Below are 22,320 nucleotides of genomic sequence, written 5' to 3' on the forward strand. Positions count from 1 at the left end.
GGGCTCTCTTGATGCGGGCGAACTACAACTCCCATCTGCCAAGGTATTCACAGGGCCCTTCCTTAATTAATTAACAAGAGGCGTTGCATCCGGAAATTAATCATAGGTATATAAACCTCAATAACATTTAATTAAAGGGTTGACACACGACTTTGCCTCGTTTGGCAACCTAATTGGCACCTATCGTCGGAGGGTTTAATTAATGTGCGGTTGGATAATGAGCGCGTAAACACTAATTAATTACAATTCTTCCACCCAGTGCAGGCTGTACACAGAAAATAATGCTCAGGAATGTATATATATATATATATATACACACACACATGCTGCTGAAGTCTGGGTGAGAATGGACTACAGAGGGCTCTGAGGAGATTCTCTGACTCTCTCCTCAAGCCTGCCTTCCTTCCTTCCTCCTGAGTCGACCTTCCTGGAGGCGCGAGGAGGCTACGAGAGCCCGGGGCTTGGGCTTGGGCTAGGCCTCGCTCCCGCCTTCCCTCCGCCCGGCCCTCGCTCCGCCCCCCTCCCCGGCCTGGGTCACCCCCCCCCCCGCCCGCGCCGCCTCCCGCTCCCCTTCTCCCGGTCTCTTCCCGGGAGACAGGCAGGCAGGCTCGCCGAGGAGCCACTAGGCCGCGGATCCAAAATGGCGGCTCCGGCCGTGACGGGTTCACTTCGCGCTGCGCTCCAGCCGGGGAAGAGGGCCGCGCCGGGGGCTCTTTTCCTCCGCCGGCAAGACAGGTAGGGACCTCGGCGGGGGGAAGAGGCAGGGAAAGGGCGGAGGGAGCCGGGGGTGGAGGCCGCGAGGCGGGGAAGCAACGCCGAGAACGGATGGCGGCGGATGAGCGTGAGGCGTGAAGGCCGCCGTTCATTCATTCACACACACAGGAGTCGCCTTAGGCCTCAGAGATGTTGTGAGGCCTCTTGGAAACGAGGCGAGTAGGATGTACATCTCCCTCTCTCTATCTATCCCTGTGCAATATATATAATGCTATAAAATAATATACCATCAGGTATATATAATGTCATATATATATATACATATATATATACACATAATCTACTCTCCATGCAGTCATGCCAGTGGCCACATGACCTTGGAGGTGTCTAGGGACAACGCCGGCTCTTTGGCTTAGAAATGGAGATGAGCACCAACCCCCAGAGTCAGACATGACTGGACTTAACGTCAGGAGAAACCTTTACCTTTACCTATACATATCTATAGTATCTAATATACATAAATATATAATATGTTATACTGTATCGTATATTACCATATGTATATTAGTATATATAAATTGTATGATGTTATATTACATTATATATCTTCTAGTAGATTAGATTATAATATTATATACATTATACTCCATTATATATTACTGTATGTGTATTAGATAATATATGTAATTTATATTCTCATATTATATTACATTGCATATCTGTTATGATATATACATTGTACTATACTATATATGAATTATATAATGTAATATAATATATCAAAATAAATTTTATATATATATATATATGTATATAATATAGATACGGTAATATATAATATAGTATAATGTATGTAATATTATATATGTGTGTGTGTGTGTACTCGTGTATGTATGTATGTATATAGATGGATAGATAGATCCTCTTTCAAGGCCTTCGTTCCTTGGGTTTCCTCATCGGCCCTAACGACCTTCAGGCCTATTAATATCCCTTTAATTAAGGACCATTTTAAGCCAGAGTTCAATGAGAGAGATGGGTCGGCAGGTTTCCCATGTCCCTTCAGTGGTTGGAATCACTGGGTTGCTGTGAGTTGTTTTCCGGGCTGTCTGGCCATGGCCCAGTTAAGTAGCATTCTCTCCTGACATTTCGCCTGCTTCTGTGACTAATGGCATCTTCAAAGGCTGAGAGGTCTGTTGGAAACGAAGGAAATGAAGTTTATATATCTATGGAATTAAGAAAGAACTCCTGTCTGTTGGAGGCAAGTGTGAACGTTGCCATTGGCCACTTTAATTAGCATTGAATGGCCTTGCAGCTTCAAAGCCTGGCTCCTTCCTGCCTGGGGGAATGAATCCTTTGTTGTCTTATTTTTCTGCTTTCATACTTATTATTATATTATTAGAAGGTATCATACTATTATTACTAAATGTATTTATATTATGTTATATTATATTAGAATTGTTTATATTCTCATTTATTATATCGTTCTGTATCTTGGCAGTCTCTGCTTCAGTCATTGTGTCTCAAAGGCCAGAAATGGACCCCCCGTTAAGATGCTAGCGAGACCCTCGTTGCTCAGATTCATCGGTAAGGATATTTATGGGTGTATATATGATAATATATATTAACAACACGATCAATAATAATATAACAATACTAATGTAATATAATATAATAGTGTATTATACAATAAATAAATACAGTAGAGTCTCACTTATCCAACACTCGCTTATCCAATGTTCTGGATTATGTTAATTTTATCAATATTTGTATGTATGTATTTTTATCCTTTACAATTTTAGCTTGTAAATCGCCTAGAGCATCTTGGATAGAGGGCGATTAATAAGTAATTAAATGATGATGATGATGATAGAGGATGATTATCCAAGGCATTTTTGTAGTCAATGTTTTCAATACATCGTGATATTTTGGTGCTAAATTTGTAAATACAGTAATTACTACGTAGCATTACTGCGTATTGAACTACTTTTTCTGTCAAATTTGTTGTATAACATAATGTTTTGGTGCTTAATTTGTAAAATCATAACCTAATTTGATGTTTAATAGGCTTTTCCTTAACCTCTCCTTATTATCCAACATATTCGCTTATCCAACATTCTGCCGGCCCATTGGATAAGTGAGAGACTACTGTACAATAATATAATCTAAATAAATATAATAATAAATATAATAAATAATACATGTAATATAATCTAAATGAATATAATAATAATATAATGATAAAACAAAAGTATTGATGTAATACAATATAATAGTAATCTTAATGTAATATAGTATTTTTATGTAATGTTAAGTGTTCATAATAATATGAATATTATAACTGTTTCTCTGGCTGGGCAGCGGAGCGGCAGGCGCACTCTGTGGCCTCGCGGGGGGTCCTGCGGTGGCGCCCCCTGCACTTCCTGTTGGCGACCGGGGGCGGGTACGCCACGTACCGAGGGTACCGGAGCCACAAGGAGAAGCAGCTGGAGGAGCAGGGCATCGAGGTCCCACCCAGGATCGCCCACCCCTGGGAGGTAAGCATCACCACCCCTTTGATCCGTATCGGTTATTGATCAGGATTGATTGTGGCCATTATTACTCTTTCCTATTTATTTTTTTTCTCAATGTTATTATTTATTATGTTTCTGTGTATATAATTATTGTTATTATTATTGAGGTAATAATCACTCTATTGATTAGTATTGATTCTAGCTATTGATTACTATTGATTATGGCCATTATCATTGTTTCCTATTTCTTATTTTTTTTCTCAATATTATTATTTATTATTTTTCTGTGTATATAATTATTATTATTATTATTGAGGTAATAATCACTCTATTGATTAGTGTTGATCATGGTGATTATTACTGTTTCCTATTTATTTCTTATTTTTTTTCCTCAATATTATTATTTATTATTTTTCTGTGTATATAATTATTATTATTATTATTATTGAGGTAATAATCACTCTATTGATTAGTGTTGATCATGGTGATTATTACTGTTTCCTATTTATTTCTTATTTTTTTTCCTCAATATTATTATTTATTATTTTTCTGTGTATATAATTATTATTATTATTATTGAGGTAATAATCACTCTATTGATTAGTGTTGATCATGGCGATTATTACTGTTTCCTATTTATTTCTAATTTTTCCTCACTATTTTTCCTGGGTATTTTATTATTATTATTTTGCATGATTTCCAGATCTATTTGTGTGTAGTCCAGAGTCCAAAGGCCCTGTTTGGGGGCGATGCTAATCCCTCTTCCTTCCCTCCCTTGGTGTTGGCTTCACCTTTGAGCCGGCCTGTCTTATCAATGGGCTTATTTCCCTCCATTGAGGCCCTGTTGTCATCAGCTCATCCTGCTTTGGCTGTCTTGTTGTTGTTGTTGTTGTTGTTGTTGTTGTTGTTTACCATCAAGACAGCTTTGCTCACAGGATGAGATATGATAGATATTCATCTTGGTATACACCTTGAGTTGTCATCATTGTGAAAGGAAGGCTTATTTTTAGTCATTTTACCTATTATTATTTGACATAAGTGATATAAATCATGCCAGCCACATGACTGTCTACAGACAACGCCGACTCTTTGGCTTAGAAATGGAGATGAGCACCAACCCCCAGAGTCGGATACGACTGGACAGGCGAAACCTTTACCTTTACTAATATAAAAATATAATCGAATATGTCAAAGAATAATAGGTAACATTATTTTCCTGGTGGCGCCGTCCCTTTAAGTGTCTCTTTCTGCCCCATAGAGCCAAAGGAACTCTCTGAACTTCTCTGGCTAGGAATTGGATGGTCAAAGGGTCACTGGGTTTGGGGGTCAGAGGGGTCGGCAGTGACCCCCTTGACCAACCCCTCAAAGAGAAATGGCGGGTTCATTGAGGAGAATGAGACTAAAATTAGACCGTTTTGGCACGGTCCTCCATGGGGCTCCCCTCCGCACCAATGGCAGAAGGAGGCGCCGGCCCTTTAAATCCGGGTCAGCCTTATTTATAAAAGCCTGGCTTCCCTTCCTCTCCCTTTGCACTCTGCAGAACCCTCCCTTCCTTCCCAAGGTACCTTGGCAGACAGATGAGCTATTATTATTATTATTATTATTATTATTACATCTATTACATCTAATATAATAATATTATTATATTACATATACTAAATATATTACTCATATAAATTGCACTATATAATATATTGTTATATTGCATATACTACTTGCAATATATTATTTTAATTATTTTACATAAATTATTATATTATTGTATTGCATATATTACATATTGTGTAGTATATTATTATATTGAATGTATTACATATATACTATATAATATTGTATCACATATATGACATATTATATATGTATTTCTATATTGCATATGTTAGCTATATTATTATTATATTACATTTAATATACTATATTATTATACTGCATATAATCTGTTATATTATAATTGCACATTTTATGTATTTTAAATTATTATATATTATTATTGTTATTATTAAAAGAGATTCTATGGATGCCTTCAAGGAAAGCTAATAATAATAATAATACTAATAATAATAGTAATAATAATAGAAATAATAATAATTACAATTGCAATGTCCTGATTGTTAATTAGAGTGTTCAGCTCAATAATAATAATAATAATAATAATAATAATAATAATAATAATAATAATAAATTAAATAATATATTGTAGTAGGTGACTGTTGACCCCTCTCTCTGTGTGTCTTCTTGGTGCAAAGTATCCCATGACTGGCCTTCCTTGGCAAACATTCCTTCCTGCCTTGTTTGCCTTGGGATACAACGGAGTCAGGCTAGATGACCTTTCCGCCAACCATTTATCTAGTGGATCATATGGACTTCCTTTGGAAAGGATGAGGATGACGACGATAAGTGTAGTCGTATATATTTAATAATGATTAATATTTATTAAATTATAAATATATGACATAATTATTCTATTTTAGAAATGTAATCATGTATAATCCTAGAATATATTAATAGCATATAGAAGAATGGACTCTAATAATAAATAATAGAATAAATAAAATAATAAATAATGGAATAATGTGACATAATTAATTTATAAGTTAATGAATATTATCATTGCATACAGTAGAGTCTCACTTATCCAACATTCGCTTATCCAAGTTTCTGGATTATCCAATGCATTTTTGTAGTCAATGTTTTCAATAAATCGTGATATTTTGGTGATAAATTTGTAAATACAGTAATTACTATGTAGCATTATTTCATATTGAACTACTTTTTCTGACAAATTTGTTGTATAACATGATGTTTTGGTGCTTAATTTGTAAAATCATAACCTAAGTTGATGTTTAATAGGCTTCTCCTTAATCTCTCCTCATTATCCAACATATTCGCTTATCCAACATTCTGCCGGCCCGTTTATGTTGGATAAGTGAGACTCTACTGTATAACAATATATCTATATATATAAAAGAGTGATGACATCAGGGCAGTGGACAAAACAACAAAACTACAGGCCCCCCAACCTCGAAATTTGACAACACAACCCATCATCCACGCCTCAAGGTTGATACAACAAAAAGAAAAGAAAAATAAAGTCCTAATTAGAGGGAGAGCAATAATTTTTTTTATCCAATTGCTGCCAGTTTAGAGGGCTAAGCTCTGCCCACTTGGTTGCCTAGCAACCAAGGGACAGCCAGGTTTCAGTTAGGGGACAGGCAGATTTAGGCCTCACTTAGACTTCTTCCACAGATTATCTAATTTGCACTGGATTATATGGCAGTGTAGACTCAAGGCCCTTCCACACAGCTCTATAACCCATTTATAATCTTATATTATCTGCTTTGCACTGGATTATCTTGAGTCCACACTGCCATATAATCCACTTCAGTGTGCATTTTATACAGCTGTGAAGAAGGGGCCTCATATAATCCAGTTCTAAGCAGATAATGTAAGATTATAAATATACAGTAGTCTCTCACTTATCCAACATAAACAGGCCGGCAGAACGTTGGATAAGTGAATATGATGGATAATAAGAAGGGATTCAGGAAAAGCCGATTAAACATCAAATTAGGTAATCGTTATACAAATTAAGCACCAAAACATCATATTATACAACAAATTTGACAGAAAAAGTAGTTCCATGCGCAGTAATGCTAAGTACTATTTACAGTAGAGTCTCACTTATCCAACACTCGCTTATCCAACGTTCTGGATTATCCAATGCATTTTTGTAGTCAATGTTTTCAATATATCGTGATATATTGGTGCTAAATTCATAAATACAGTAATTACTACATAGCATTACTGCGTATTGAACTACTTTTTCTGCCAAATTTGTTGTCTAACATGATGTTTTGGTGTTTCATTTGTAAAATCATAACCTAATTTGATATTTAATAGGCTTTTCCTTAACGCCTCCTTATTATCCAACATATTCGGTTATCCAACATTTTGCCAGCCCACTTATGTTGGATAAGTGAGACTCTACTGTACTGTATTTACAAATTTACCAGTAAAATATCACAATGAATTTGAAACACTGACTACAAAAACATTGATTATGAAAAGGCAGACTGTGTTGGATAATCCAGAACATTGTATAAGCAAATGTTGGATAAGTGAGATTCTACTTTGATATGAAATAATTTCTAGGATAGAATAATGCAGAACAATATAATCTCTAAAACCAGGACAGTAATAAAGAAATAAAGAAAGTAAATAAAGCAAGGAAATTGGAAATTCCACAAAGGAAACAATCAGGGCCAGCTAACACCTCCCAAGAAAGGATTCTTCCAGAAAGGAAGCTGAGAAGGCAGTGAAGCACTATGTATTACCAAAGTCATTATTATTACTATCATTACTATCCTTACTATTATTATTATTATTATTATTATTATTATTATTGTGTTGCGGTCAACCGTGAAAATGAATACAATCTGGCTCCAAGTATTCAAAAACACTAAAATCAGAATATATAAAAATTAATGTGGTATAATAAAACAGAACAATACAATCTCTAAAATCAGAACACTAAATAAAGAACAACACTCTGAAAATAGGGGAATTCCACACAGAAAACAATCAGGGCCAGCTAACACCTCCCAACAAAGGATTCCCATCATCAAAGTCTGGCCAATCCTCTGTTTTCTCAGGGCCACAGACAGTAGAAGCACATAAAATATTGCAAACAACACCACTCTGAAAACAAGGCAATTCCAGACAGGAAAGAATCAGGGCCAGCTAACACCTCCCAACAAAGTATTCCCATCATCAAAGTCTGGCCAATCCTCTGTTTTCTCAGGGCCACAGACAGTAGAAGCACATAAAATATCGCAAACAACACCACTCTGAAAACAAGGCAATTCCAGACAGGAAAGAATCAGGGCCAGCTAACACCTCCCAACAAAAAAATCACTCAGGGAGGAAACAGCTAGGCTTTAAATCTGCAAGGCCATTACATCCTAATCATTTTTCCTAATTGCAGCATTCATACTTGCCTCCAACAGACAAAAAAAAAAAACAATCAGAAATATTGTATATTCACAACCTTTAGGAAATAATGTCCCCTGATGGCACAGCATGTTAAAGCGCTGAGCTGCTGAACTTCTGGACCGAAAGGCCACAGGTTTGAATTGGGGGAGCGGAGAGAGCCCCCACTGTTAGCCCCAGCTTCTGCCAACCCAGAAGTTCAAAAACATGCAAATGTGAGTGCATCAATAGGTACTGCTCCGGCGGGAAGGTAATGCCGCTCCATGCAGTCATCCCACATGAGTCTACGGACAACGCCGGCTCTTCGGCTTAGAAATGGAGATGAGCACCAACCCCCAGAGTCAGACACGACTGGACTTAATGTCTGGGGAAAACCTTGACCCTTGACCTTAACTACCACCAATTCCTCAATACTTTATTTCCCAGACCACCAGACTTCGCCACAGCAACGCGTGGCCGGGCACAGGTAGTAATATTATATAATAATATAATAATTAAATTATGAGTATCCTTAGGATTCCCCTGAATTCTTCTGAATGGAGGCTCCAGGCGGTCCTACTTATGAATGAATGAGTGAGTGAATGAATGAGTGACGTCACCACTCGCTCTCTCTCTCTCTCTCTCTCTCTCTCTCTCTCTCAAGACTGAATGACGTCATGTGCCGGCCTCTTCCTCCTCCTCCATCGGGGACCTGGTGAGCGACGCTCCTGCGCCCCTTTTCCCGGGGGGGGGGGGGGGCGTCCCCTTCCGCCACCCGTCGGCCTGACCTTTTTTGCTGTGTGTTTGTTTGTGTGTTTGTGTCCAGGCTGTCCTTGCAGTGCCTGCGGGGCCCCCCGTGGCCCCTGGCCCTCCTCATCCTCTCCAGGGTAATCCATAGGACCAACATCAACATCATCATTATCATTATCATTACAGCAGTGTTGTTGTTGTTATTGTTGTATATCTAGGGTGATGCTGCGGCCAACACTGGGATGGAATGAATATCTATCTATTGTCTAGGAAGAAACATGTGATGATGCAGGATGATGATGATTTATATTTATTACTATCATAATATATTCTTATTACAGTAGAGTCTCACTCATCCAAGCCTCGCTTATCCAAGCCTCTGGATTATCCAAGCCATTTTTGTAGTCAATGTTTTCAATGCATTGTGATATTTTGGTGCTAAATTCGTAAATACAGTAATTACAACATAACATTACTGAGTATTGAACTACATGCTCTGTCAAATTTGTTGTATTAACATGATGTTTTGTTGCTTAATTTGTAAAATCATAACCTAATTTGATGTTTAATAGGTTTTTCCTTAATCCCTCCTTATTATCCAAGATATCCGCTTATCCAAGCTTCTGCCGGCCCATTCAGCTTGGATAAGTGAGACTCTACTTTATTTATGTTTTATATGTTTATGTATTATGATTATGATTATTTATTATTTATGGTATTTTTTATTTTATATTATTATTGTTGTTTTTATATTATTTATGGTATTATTTAAGGAGTCCCGGTGGCGAAGTGCGTTAAAGCACTGAGCTGGAGACCAAAAGGTTCCAGGTTCAAACCCTGGGAGCGGCGTGAGTGGCTGCTGTTAGCTCCAGCTCCTGCCAACCTAGCAGTTCGAAAACATGCCAATGTGAGTAGATCAATAGGTACCGCTCTGGCGGGAAGGTAACCTTGGCGCTCCATGCAGTCATGCTGGCTACATGACCTTGGAGGTGTCTACGGACAACGCCGGCACTTTGGCTTAGAAATGGAGATGAGCCCAACCCCCGGGGTCAGACATGACTGGACTTTACCTTTATTATTATTGTTTTTATATTATTTATGGTATCATTTATGTCATATTATTTATGATATTATTTATTTCCTATTAATATTACCTATCTTATTACTTATATGATCTTATTCTTACGTTGTTGTTGTTGTTGTTGTTCCGGCTGACGGGCGTGTGTGCTTGTGTGCAGGTGTGGCTGTACCGCTCTCTGCCGACGCGGCTGGTGTCTCGGGCGTGGGGGCGGCTGAGCCGCGTGGAGCTGCCGGTCTGGCTGCGGGGCCCCGTCCTGGGCCTCTACGCCTGGGCCTTCGGGGTGGACCTGCGCGAGGCCGCCGAGGAGGACCTGCGACACTACGCCTCCCTCAGCCACTTCTTCGCTCGCCGGCTCAAGCCCCACGCGCGGCCCCTCCACGCCGCACACCCCGCCTCCGCCTCCGCCTCCGCCTCCCCCCTGGTGAGTGAGGGAGGGGGGGAGGGAGGGAGGGAGGGGGGGGGCTCTCCTCCGCCCACAGGGTCACGCCCCTCTCCCCCCCTCCCCTCCCCGGACGCAGGTCAGCCCCTCGGACGGCCGGATCCTGAGCTTCGGGCGGGTGCGGAACTGCGAGGTGGAGCAGGTCAAGGGCGTCACCTACTCCCTGGAGGACTTCCTGGGGCCCCTCCCCCACACACACCTCCCCCCCCGGGCACCCCCGCCCCACCACCACACACCCTCCGGTACGTACCCGTATTAGCCATTATTGGGCCTCCTTTGGCGGGTGGTCTTGCACGGCGGCCATCTTGCACGGCGGCCATCTTGCACGGCGGCCATCTTGCACGGCGGCCATCTTGCACGGCGGCCATCTTGCACGGCGGCCATCTTGCACGGCGGCCATCTTGCACGGCGGCCATCTTGCACGGCGGCCATCTTGCACGGCGGCCATCTTGCACGGCGGCCATCTTGCACGGCGGCCATCTTGCACGGCGGCCATCTTGCACGGCGGCCATCTTGCACGGCGGCCATCTTGGTCTTCCTTCCTTCCTTCCTATCATTATTATACATTGTGTCCCTGCCACTCTCCCTGTCCCTCCCTCCTTCCTTCTCGCCAGGCCCCGCCTCCTCCTCCTGCTCCTCCTCCTCCTCCTCTGGCCCCGCCCCCTCGGCCTCGGACTCCGCCTCCTTCCAGCAGCGCCTGGTCTCCGGGGAGGGCCGCGACCTCTTCCACTGCGTCATCTACTTGGCCCCCGGGGACTACCACGGATTCCACTCCCCCACGGATTGGCGGGTGGCCCTCCGGCGCCATTTCCCAGGTGACTCCTCCCCTCCGCCTGCCTACCGCCTTCCTCCCCATCGGGCCCTGCCATCCCATGGAGTCGAGGGTCAACTCAAGAGTCAGTGCTCAAGATCCGTCCTCTTGAGTCAGACCTGGGTCCAGGGATCCTTGGAGAGAGGAGGTTGCAGGGCTCACGTGTGCCTTGGGGGGGTGTGTGTGTGTGTGTGTGTTTCTTATGTCCTTGCGATGGTGGTGACGCGTCCCCCCCCCCCCCCCCCGCTCTGGGCAGGCTCGCTGATGTCGGTGAGCCCGGGGGTGGTGCGCTGGGTGCGCTCCCTCTTCTGCCACAACGAGCGGGTGCTGCTCTGCGGCTGCTGGGAGCACGGCTTCTTCTCGCTCACCGCCGTCGGCGCACAGAACGTGGGCTCCATTCGCATCTACTTTGACCAGGTCAGACCCACGGAGGGGGGGAGGGGGGGCGGGAAGGGAGCGCCTGCCTGCGCCTTGGTTGGCTGGTCCCACTAAGGCCCCGAATTGGCTCTGATGGGTCGGGACCCAAACGTGTCAGATATGTTTGTTATGCTGTAACTTAAAATTATGGGGGTCTTTGAAGCGGGAAGGCCACCCGCTTTTGCAGCCAGTGTCCAATGTACATTTGTTGGTTTGTTCCACTAAGGCTCCCCATGGGCTTTGATGGGTCGGGACCCAAACGTGTCAGATATGTTTGTTATGCTGTAACTTAAAATTATGGGGGTCTTTGAAGTGGGAAGGCCACCCGCTTTTGGAGCCGATGCCCAACTCTCTCTCTCTCTCCCTCCCTCCCTCCCCCCGTGCAGGAGCTGCAGACGAACCGTCCCGGGGACCGCGCGGGCTCCTTCCGGGACGTGTGCTTTGGGCCGGAGGGGGGGGAGGTCCCCGGGGGCGTGGGGCGGGGGCCGGGGGGCGTGGCCCTGCGGCGGGGGGAGCCCCTGGGGGAGTTCAACCTGGGCTCCACCATCGTGCTCCTCTTCGAGGCCCCCGCCCACTTCGCCTTCCGCCTCCGCCCCGGGCAGAAGATCCGCTTCGGGGAGGCCCTCGGGGACGCCCCCCTCCCCAAATGAGCCCACCAGGCAGCGGCCATCTTGCCCTGGCCACCCACCCACGGGACTGCTGCTGCCACCGCCACCGCCACCCGTTTTGGTTTGGGGAAATACAGTGCACGGGGCGGCCATGCTGTGGGGGGAAGAAGAGAAGAAACAACTATCAATACCCATTTTGTTTTTGGGATAAATACATTGCACTTTTGTACATTTTGTTTCCACACACAAGTGGTGGCCATTTTGTGTGGGGAAATGGAAGTAATAGCCTATGGTGGCCATTTTGTTTTGATAGCCATATTGTTTCCACACATAAGTGGAAGCATTTTTTTTTGAGGAAAGGGCACGTGTTGTCCATTGTGAAGAAAGAATCTGTGCCAACCATTCTGTGTGGGGAAAATGGAAGAAATACCAGCGGTGGCCATTTTGTTCTGGGGAAAAGTATACTGTACTTGTCTGGGATGAAGAAGAACCAGTGGTAACCATTTTATGTGTGGAGGGATAGGATAAGAGAGTGCACTTGGTAGCCAGTTTTGTGGAGAAGAAGAAACCAGCCATGGCCATTTTGTTTTTGGGGAAAATTCATTGCACATGGCAGCCCTTGTGTATAGGAGGAAGAACCATGGGAAAGAAAATTACAAAGGGCAAGAAATGTCTTTGGGAAGGATTGAAGAGAAAAGTAGTGGCCGCTATTTTGTTTTGGGGAGAATAACAAAAAAACAGAAATGATAACCATTTTATTTTGGGAAGAAAATATAAAAATGGGGGATTTTTCTCTTTTTCACCTGGCTTTCTTTCTCAGCGGGAACTGAGCAGAGAAAAAAACAAACTTCTTCAGTCTGACATCTCATTTTTATATGTCTCATTATAATAAAAATATGTTTTTCCTGAGCCTTAAAATATATGAGTCTATCTATCGATCTATCTATCTATCTGTGTGTATCTCTTTGTTTGACAAAGGAATGTAGTGGAAGGCTCCTCCCTTTGGCGACACCTAGTGTTCGGTGTTATATTGGAAACTTATAGTCCTGTCTGTCCAATGTGTTGAGGGCCTTTCCGATTTCCTGTAGCAGGCTTCGAGGGTGAGCTGGGAAAGAAAGGAAAAGGAATGCAGGGGAGACTTTTATTATCTCTCTGCATAAAGTGATACCTATTTATCTACTTGCTCAGTCAACAGATAAAACAATACGATGACAGCATATATAATTAGAACAATATCAGTAAAATAACATTCATAAAATACATCAGCAAGCATCAGGAGTAAATGATGGGGCTATTAAGAAATTACAGGAAAGGCAGGGATGTGCAGAAACACAAGGCAATGAGATTCAGGAGTAGGGCAAAGAAAGGCTGTGAAAACATGGCTGTGTGCACAAGCTTTTAACGAGTAATATGATAACATCAACATGATACGATTGAAGGTTGAAGCATGAGGTTTTTAGACAAATGGATCTAATTTACATATGTTTTAATTGTTATAGTGTATTTTAATGATGTATTTTTATGGTTTTAATTGATGATATGTACTGTTTGTGTTTTATTATTATGTTCTTGGCATTAAATGTTGCCTACTGTTGTAAGCCACCTTGAGTCCCCCCGGGTGAGAAGGGCGGGGTATAAATGCTGGAAATAAATAAATAAAGTGCCAAGGGTTAGGGCAGTCAATAGTTAAGACTGGATGGTATTACTGAGTCAAGATTAAGCCTCAACTTCTTGGCCTTCCCTTTCCAATCTCTCTGCATAACAAACACAGCAGAACTGAGCTCCAACTAACTTACTGGGGGAGTTTAGGAACTGACTCCACATGGCAGAAGTTGTAGTTCACCCTGCATCAAGTCAGAGCCCTGTGACTCCTACTGTAAAATGTAGAGGAGTTGTAGTTCACCTACACCCAGAACGCTAGGAACCCAAACAACAATGGCTCTGGGCCAAACTTGCTATGCAGACCCGATAGGCCCAGATTTGTATACTGGTCGATTTGGAGGGGAATTGGCCTGGACATTTGGGAGCCGTAAGTACTGGGATGTATACCTGCAATCGAACCCCACCAATGATGGACCAGGACCACACTTGGCACACAGAGCCTCCATAACCAACAGAGCATATTGGACAAGTTTGGGGAAAATGTTTATTTATATCCTGCCTCCATCTCCCCCGAAGGGGACTCGGGGCGGCTTACAGCAAAATCAGATACAAAACAATGATAAAATATGAAACATCAAAGAACAATAACAAAAACCAATAATAAAAAGCCTGGGCTGTGGCGCAAGCTGGTGAGCAGCCAGCTGCAGCCAGCTGAGACCAATCACTCTGACCAAGAGATCATGAGTTCGAGGCCAGCTCGGAGCCTGCGTTTGTGTTTGTCTTTGTTCTATGTCAAGGCATTGAATGTTTGCCTTATATGTGTAATGTGATCCCCCCTGAGTCCCCTTTGGGGTGAGAAAGAAGGGCGGAATAGAAATGCTGTAAATAAATAAATAAAAAATAAATAATATATACACAATAACCGGGGGGAAAACCCAACAGAGTATTAAAAGATCGAATAAAAACAATGAGGTTGCAATAGTAGATAAGCAAGGTGCCCATTATGAGTAACAAATTCGTAAATAGATAAAGTGCAATAGATTCATTTAAGATCACATTAGGTAGGGAGGAGCCCTGAATTAATGTCAAGTTATCAGGAAAAGAGCGACCAATACAAAAGGTCGAGGAGCATAATTGTAATTATGATGGGGATGGGCGATCTTAATCAAAGGCCTGTTGGAAGAGCCAGGTTTTCAGGCTCTTCCTGAACACATCCAAGGTGGGGGCTTGCCTGATCTACCTGGGGAGCGAGTTCCAGAGCCGGGATGGGGGCCACGATGGAGAAGGCCCTCTCTCTCCCTCGTCCCCACCAACCGCGCTTGTGACGGAGGCGGAAGCGAGAGGAGGGCTTCCCCCGACGAACGAAGAGACCGTGCAGGTTCATAGGGGGAGAGGCGGTCACGAAGGTAGGGGGGTCCCGAACCGTGCAGGGCTTTGTAGGTGAGTACCTGCACCTTGAATTGGGACCGGAAGGTGAACGGCAGCCAGTGGAGCTCCCTAAACAAGGGAGTAGACCTCTCCCTGTAGGTTGCTCCGTTTAGTCTGGCTGCCGGTTGTTGGACTATTTGTAATTTCCGGGCCATCTTCAAGGGCAGCCCCAGGTAGAGCGCATTGCAATCGTCCAGCCTAGAGGTGACTCAGGCGTGGACCACCATGGCCAAGTCAGACTTCACGAGGTACGGTCGCAGCTGGCGCACAGGCTTTAGTTGTGCAAAGGCCCTCCCGGCCACGGCCGACACCTGAGCCTCAAGAGTCAGCCCCGAGACCAGGAGGACCCCCAGACTGCAATGGACCTGCGCCTTCGGGGGGAGTGCGACCCCATCAAGCACAGGTGGCCACCCAATACCCCGGTCAGACATGCGACTGGCCTCGAGGACCTCTGTCTTGTCGGGATTAAGCTTCAGCTTATTCGCCCTCACCCAGCCCATCACAGCCGCCAGGCACTGGTCCGGTACCCGAGGGGCTTCCTTGGAGTTTGGTGGAAAGGAGTAGTAGAGTTGGGTGTCATCTGCGTAGAGATGGCACCCAACTCCAAATCCCCGGATGACCTCACCCAGCGGTTTCATGTAGACGTTGAAAAGCATGGGGACAGAATGGAACCCCACAGGTGTCCCCCAGCTTCACCAACTGGGAACGGCCCTCCAGGAAGGACTGGAGCCACTGCAGAGCAGAACCCCCAAGGCCCATCCCAGAGAGCCGTCCCAGAAGGAGACCATGGTCGATGGTCTCGAAAGCCGCTGAGATGTCCAGGAGAACCAGCAGGGTCACACTCCCCCTGCCCAGCTCCCTGCGGAGGTCATCCACCAAGGCCACCCAAGCCGTCTCGGTGCTGAACCCAGGCCTGCAGCCGGACTGCGATGGGTCCAGAAAATCGGTGTCATCCAGGAAACCCTGCAGCTGAGAGGCAACCACCCGCTCCAGGACCTTGCCCAAGAAAGGCAGGTTCGAGATTGGTCTGAAGTTGTTTAAAATAGAAGAATCAAGGGAAGTCTTTTTCAATGTAGGTCTTACTATGGCCTGCTTAAGGCATGTTGGAAATTTCCCTTAGAACAGCAAGGCATTTATGATGGTCGCAAACCAATCAACTACCTAAAACGATAAGTTATGAACTTGTTAACTGTGTCTTAGAAAAAATGTCTTAAGTTAAGAATGTATATGAATTTTTGGGCTGTTCTGACAGTTTTGAGAGAGAGTGTGTGAAAATGCTTAACAACTAACCACTAATCAGAGAACCTGTTGACCTTGTGTGAATGAGGTGTATGTGTTGAATTCAAAATGCATAAAGAGTTATAAACAATGTTAGTAGATTTTAAAATATATGTTGGACATGTGAATTTAATGAAAAAAGATGACAATTGAGTGATGTGATTCTAAATAAGAAGTGTAGAGTGATTTTGGTTAAATCATTCTGTGTGTAAATATCTGCTATTTCCTGAAATGAGAAAAAATCCTGGTTTCTGTGTGCTGTGCATTCTGACCTGGAAAAATGTCTTGAGAAAAAGCCAACATGTTTGTTCAGAAGTAATTCGGAAGCTGTTGATATCTTTTTTTCTTTCTTTTTTTTGAAAAAAAGGTGGTCTTAGGCTTGAAAAAAAATTCCTTGTTTTGAAAGAACAATGCTTCAGTGTTTTTGGAGAACATGGTGATACAACAGATAAGAGCTGGACATTTGCCCAGAAATTGAATCTCAAGAAGAAAAAAATGAGCCTGAACAAGTGTACTTTTGAAAACTCAAGCCTCTGTGGGCTACTCCCCCTTTTTCTGTTCTACAGACTGTTTAAACCCCTTACAGGTTATAGGGAAATGTTGGAGGTTCTTTTTTGCAGCACTTTGGAATACAGGTGGTCTTGGTGAGTCAAGAAGAAGGAGAAGGAATGTGAATGAATGTTTTGGAGAGGAGATGGATACTGAAAAGAGAGGACAAGGAGAGGAGTTATTGGTTGTGGAGACTTTGTATGCGAAACTGTCACAAGTTGGCAGTGCAAAAAAAAAAATATATTTATTTTTGGAAAAAAATTGATCCCATATTCCTGACACAGAAGGATTAAGAACTGACATTGATTTTTAAATTTTTGATTGACATTTTATTCAAAAAGGGAGTTAGTGCCCAAGTGATAAAAAGTTATCCTTTTGAGAACCAAAGACATGATATAATTGGCTACATCTCATGTTGCTTCATAATAATTTTGTGAGATTTGGATTCTGGACTTTGTGATTTTGGCCCAACTCTTTCTAAAGGTTACGGAAAGGGAGGACTAGGACTTTTGTAAACGGGACATTAGATCATGCAAATAGGGGCATTTTTTCCATCGCCCCCAGCCTGGATTTTGCCAGATTTGAGAAGCAGCAGGAGGCTTTTCAACGTGTGTTACTAACAAATTTTGATCTGTTAAAGCTGAAGAAAAAGAATGTAGCAACGAGACGGTGTAAAAGGGGAATTGAGTAAGTTTAACACTGCAGCAGGACTGGAGTGGAAGATTGCATTGCAGCAAGTGGATAGACGATTGTTAAATCGTTTGCGGAAAAGAAAAGAAAAAGATGCAGAGAAGAAAGATTTTGTTGGATTTCAAGACAGATGAGTGTGTTGTCAAAGGCACAACCTCTGAGGAGGCCTGCCGTGGATGTGAGCGAAACGACTAGAGAGAGTGCTTCAAGAGCCATACAGCCTGGAAGGATGAGTATTTCCCTCCCCTTCTTTTCCCTCTCATTGTTTTTTGCTACAGGTCCTGAACTCCTGTATGGGATAAACCCAGAAGTCTATGAGACATGTTTATTGAGAGGCCTGGGAGGGCCTATAGGTGTTGCTGAGTGCTAAGGCTGTGATGGAGTGTGGCATCAGGCTGGAGGCTGTAAGGGCTGACCAACTCAACAACATACAATTTGCTATTTTGACCCAACGCTCCTGGTTAGGACCTTTTGTAACGGGACATTGCAAATAATTCGGATTTTTGCCGGATTTGAGAGACAATGAGGGACTTTTTCATATGCCATCTAACAACCTTGCTTTTTAAGCCAAAAGGAGGATATAGCACGGAGACAATGTGACAAAGAATAAAATAAGTTAACCATTGCAGCAGGACCAGAGTAAAAAGGATTGCTGCAGATCGCGAAAGAAGGCCCATGGAGGAATCATTTCTCAAGAGGCCATGGAGGGGTCGTTTGGGAGCTGAATAGTGGCCTACCTGCCCCACCCGTAGAGAGAAGGGATTTCAACAAGATTGGCCGAGACAAAAGTGATGCCGAACAGGATGATCGACAGATGGGTAATCCGTCCCCCTCCCCCGTCCCCCTCTCACTATCTTTCTGCTTTCTGTTTCAGCTTTTTGGACTCCTGTTCCTAAATTGGAGATCCATAAGGCATTGTTACTGAGAGGCCTGTTTTCCAAAATTGGAGATCCATGAGGCATTATGACTGAAAGGCCTGTTTTGGAATCCAAAACCCGCAGGGGTTGAGTCTACCCCACACCACATGCTGGGTATACTGGGTATGACAGCTAAAGCCCTGTGAGAGATGGAGATTTTCTTTACAGACTTTCCTGGACACAGAGATTACCAGAGACTGGTTAGACACAGAGACTAGAGACTAGATTGGACGAAAAGAGACTTTCTTCAAATTAACTGAACATTATTCCTTTGATCAAGGAAGAGGAAACACACCCCCAGTTTGACTTTATGCCAAAGACTGAAAAGACCTGAAAGTTGGACATGTATGTGAATGGCCACCTCTGGCCCTAGCAACGAATCCATCATCGGAAGAAGCCAAATGACTGGGGCTTGATCAAAATTCTACCTTTCTAGAACTTGAATAAGTTTTACTGCTGAATTGTTAGAGTGGTTAATACTGCCATTGATTCTGATTATTAGCTTGATAGCTTCCATTTGCTTCCATTGCTCCTGTCAAGATGTAGAACTGTTGTTTTAAAAATTGCAGAGGTGATGTCATTGAATTGGTTAATCCTTCACACCCCATTACAGCAGAATGGGAGAGAAATACATTACACAAATTGATAAATGCCATGACAGAAAGATTGCAAGCATGTTCACATGGCCTTCCAATCACACTCAGGGATGGCCCATTATGGCAGGTCCACACTTAACCCTACGAGGGAGAAACACCACACACCTGCAAACAGTACCACATTCCACTCTGTCTTCTGTAAAAAGTTGCTCCCTAATGTGAAGTGCAACATTTTCATACACCTGAAAACAGCCCATTTTCCAAACACCACACCAAAGACAACAGATCCCAGTCATTTTGTTTTAAGGAGGGGAGGCCTTCATCCCCTTTAGCCCCTTTGTACATCACTTGACTCAGCCCAAACCTCACTGGACCCTCACAAAAACCATACCCCAATACCCTAGATGTGACTTCATTGCATTCCTGTCAGACATACAGGACACAGACATCTGCAACCAAGCAGAACTTGACATGTGCAGACAACTCCACATTACATTGATACATAAAGTCGCTGGCAGGATTGGACCAGGACTGCACTGGATTTGTGGGAGTTGGGCAGGAAAGACACTGCCCCCAGACCGTAATTCTTGCAGGATGGAAATCCTCTGACATACAACAGCCACCTGGGCATGAGACAAATAATCTGGCTGAGCCACAGTTAAAAGGTGACACATACAATCTTGTCTAGCTCTGAACGTTAGACAGAATCCAACGCATTCCAGCAAAAGCTAGAGAAACTGGCAAACTACATGATAAGAGGTTTGCAATCCCTCCAACTGGGAGCAGACTCTTTCGCCAACACCCTGATGCTACACAGATTGGCAATTGTACAAAATACAACTTGTTGTCATTCAGGACAAATCAAAAAGGATGTATCCAAAATACACCACATAGTACATTCAGAACTCATATTGGTAGAGTTCGCTCACCTCTTGACTTCCTGACCTACAGTGAGTGAAGGCACTGGTCATGTTTGAGATTGCAATTGTCATAATGTTATTGATATTCTTGTGTTGCTTCACTGTGATAATATATGCCAATAGAGCTACGCTATCCTTTGCAGTGGCCCTTTTAAAGACAGAAGACATACAACTCTTTGATGTTGTTTCCTAGTGAGATCACAGGAACTACATCAGAGAATCCAGAGTTGGCAGAAACATCCAGAGTGGATGCGGAGGATTGGCCACAGAACAGGGGGTCACTGTATGGCGATAGTCTGATTGCTTCTTTGCTCTGTGTGTGTGCAATCTTGATTTTTCGAAGACTTTCAGCTTCGAAAAAAAAAAGGGAATGAGAGGGACGTGGGTTTAAAAAGAAATTTTCAAAGATACTTGTAATGACTATAAGTCCCATATGTTTTGATTGACCTAAGTTGCAAAAGGCCTGTGTTTGAGGAAGGCCTGCGCTTGAGAGAAAATGCTGGTGTTTGGGAAAAGAGTTGTTCCAGAGAAAAGAAGTTACTTTCAAATAATAACAATACATCAAGTCAGAACCGGTTCCCATACGATTTCGAGCATATACTTGCAACAAGTCAGGGTCAGTAACATGAAAGCACCATTGTCTAAAGAGTTACATGTTGTTACAGCATAGAAAACCAATGGGATTGCATGATGGTCAAGATGCTTGTGACGAAGACAACATTAGACAAATGGGGTGAATGATCTTTGTAAGCCAATAAGGATATGCTTGCTAATTTCTGTGGAGGTGATAAAACCCTCGCAACCATTTTGGAAATTCGGACAAATCCTTTGATTGCATGTATGCATGTATTTGTCTCATTGCTATGGCCACGCAATAAATAGTTCTTTTGCAGTTTGAAGATCCAACTTTTGTGGTGTTTTTCCTCGCCCTCTTCACAGAAAAGGGGCCTCCTGCTTTTGACTTTGGATTGAGAGGAGTATTTTTACATCTTTTACAACCTTGCCCCTTCAGTGCTTGACTCCTACCTCAACATGGTGATCCACAGATTGTGGCTCTCTGATTTTCTCCACATGCTTTCTAAAATTCCATGAAAGGTGGAAAGACATGGTGAACCTCTTTTTCAAAAAGAATAAAGAAATATTCATAACCTAGTTCCACACCATAAGCAAATGCAGTCCACAATCTCATCCACTATTGGCACTGTTATTTACTGGATTTATGGTAGAAGATAAATTGATGTAGATTTGGATCTTTGTCATCTAGTCTCAATAAAAAGGTTCATCTTCATTTCTTAAAGATTCTTGACTCACTTGTCCAAGGGAAGGAAGTGTGTTGACCTAAGTAACCAATTTGAATAGCATGCTTCATATGGTGCTGACAGTTTCAGACACTGAACACATAAAAGCATGCCAACCAACCAAAGTCCTGCATTATTAGTTTTTTTCAATTGCTTTCCCCCAAATCAATCATACTGTGTTCTGACAAATCATTAATTCAAAATGTCTCCTTCCCCTTAATACAGAAACAAATGTTTTCAGTGTTCTTGAAGATTTTTAACATTACATGAGAATATTTCCCCTTTATCTCCTTCCAAAATGACATTTTAATAATGTGTAAAGAAGTGCTTTTCCCTGTCTGTTCTGTATATCAGCTGCCACAGATAAAGTTTTTTTTGTACCCTTTGCTGTAAAGGTGGTTGATATGGGAAGCTTCATTTAGTGAGAAAGAGCTAAACATCCCATCCTTTAGAAATGGCTTTGGTGCCTGGATGTATCTTTCAGACAGATTGTAGACATTTTGCTGCTTAAAACCAACAAGATAATTGCCCCTTCTTCAGTTCATGATTACAAACAGGGTGGACATTTAATTTTAATTCAGCACTTTGCTTCTGTGACCATCTCATCAAGTAGACCTGAGACTTGGTTAGAGAGGCTCAGAAATCAATTCAAGTGTGTTCTAATTCAGAGCCAGCTCTATCTTAAGGGAAGGGCAGATTAGAATAGCTATAGAGCCCAGTATCTAGTATTTGAAGTAGTATCTC

General features: G+C 42.9%; 1 protein-coding gene across 4 annotated transcripts; it reads left to right on the top strand.

Annotated features, from left to right (window-relative positions):
• The first annotated feature begins 3,037 nt into the window (after window positions 1–3,037).
• Window positions 3,038–21,177, top strand: LOC134292954 (phosphatidylserine decarboxylase proenzyme, mitochondrial-like). Of its 4 annotated transcripts, none has more exons than XM_062958858.1 (8): window positions 3,038–3,248; window positions 8,857–8,907; window positions 9,019–9,079; window positions 10,181–10,434; window positions 10,538–10,704; window positions 11,077–11,277; window positions 11,530–11,690; window positions 12,077–13,207. In XM_062958858.1, the coding sequence occupies exons 1-8, from the start codon at window positions 3,040–3,042 to the stop codon at window positions 12,338–12,340; spliced, it is 1,368 nt and encodes a 455-aa protein (XP_062814928.1). In that variant the 5' UTR covers window positions 3,038–3,039; the 3' UTR covers window positions 12,341–13,207. The 4 variants fall into 4 exon arrangements, with proteins under 4 accessions (XP_062814928.1, XP_062814930.1, XP_062814929.1 ...); XM_062958860.1 differs by lacking the exon at window positions 12,077–13,207 and adding an exon at window positions 16,974–21,177 and having other exon boundaries at window positions 3,041–3,248; window positions 10,181–10,444; window positions 10,542–10,704; XM_062958861.1 differs by lacking the exon at window positions 3,038–3,248 and adding an exon at window positions 4,547–4,785 and having other exon boundaries at window positions 10,181–10,444; window positions 10,542–10,704.
• The last annotated feature ends 1,143 nt before the right edge of the window (window positions 21,178–22,320 follow it).

Source organism: Anolis carolinensis, chromosome Y, assembly GCF_035594765.1.
Source record: "Anolis carolinensis isolate JA03-04 chromosome Y, rAnoCar3.1.pri, whole genome shotgun sequence".
Taxonomy (NCBI): domain Eukaryota; kingdom Metazoa; phylum Chordata; class Lepidosauria; order Squamata; family Dactyloidae; genus Anolis; species Anolis carolinensis.

Excerpts from the sequence above, each read along its gene's own strand:
- LOC134292954 (XM_062958858.1), top strand. The coding sequence starts at position 3,040 with ATGAATATTATAACTGTTTCTCTGGCTGGGCAGCGGAGCGGCAGGCGC. Across the intron at positions 10,435-10,537 it reads GCCTCCGCCTCCGCCTCCGC|GCAGGTCAGCCCCTCGGACG; the intron begins CTCCCCCCTGGT and ends CCCTCCCCGGAC. Across the intron at positions 11,691-12,076 it reads TTCGCATCTACTTTGACCAG|GAGCTGCAGACGAACCGTCC; the intron begins GTCAGACCCACG and ends CCCCCCGTGCAG.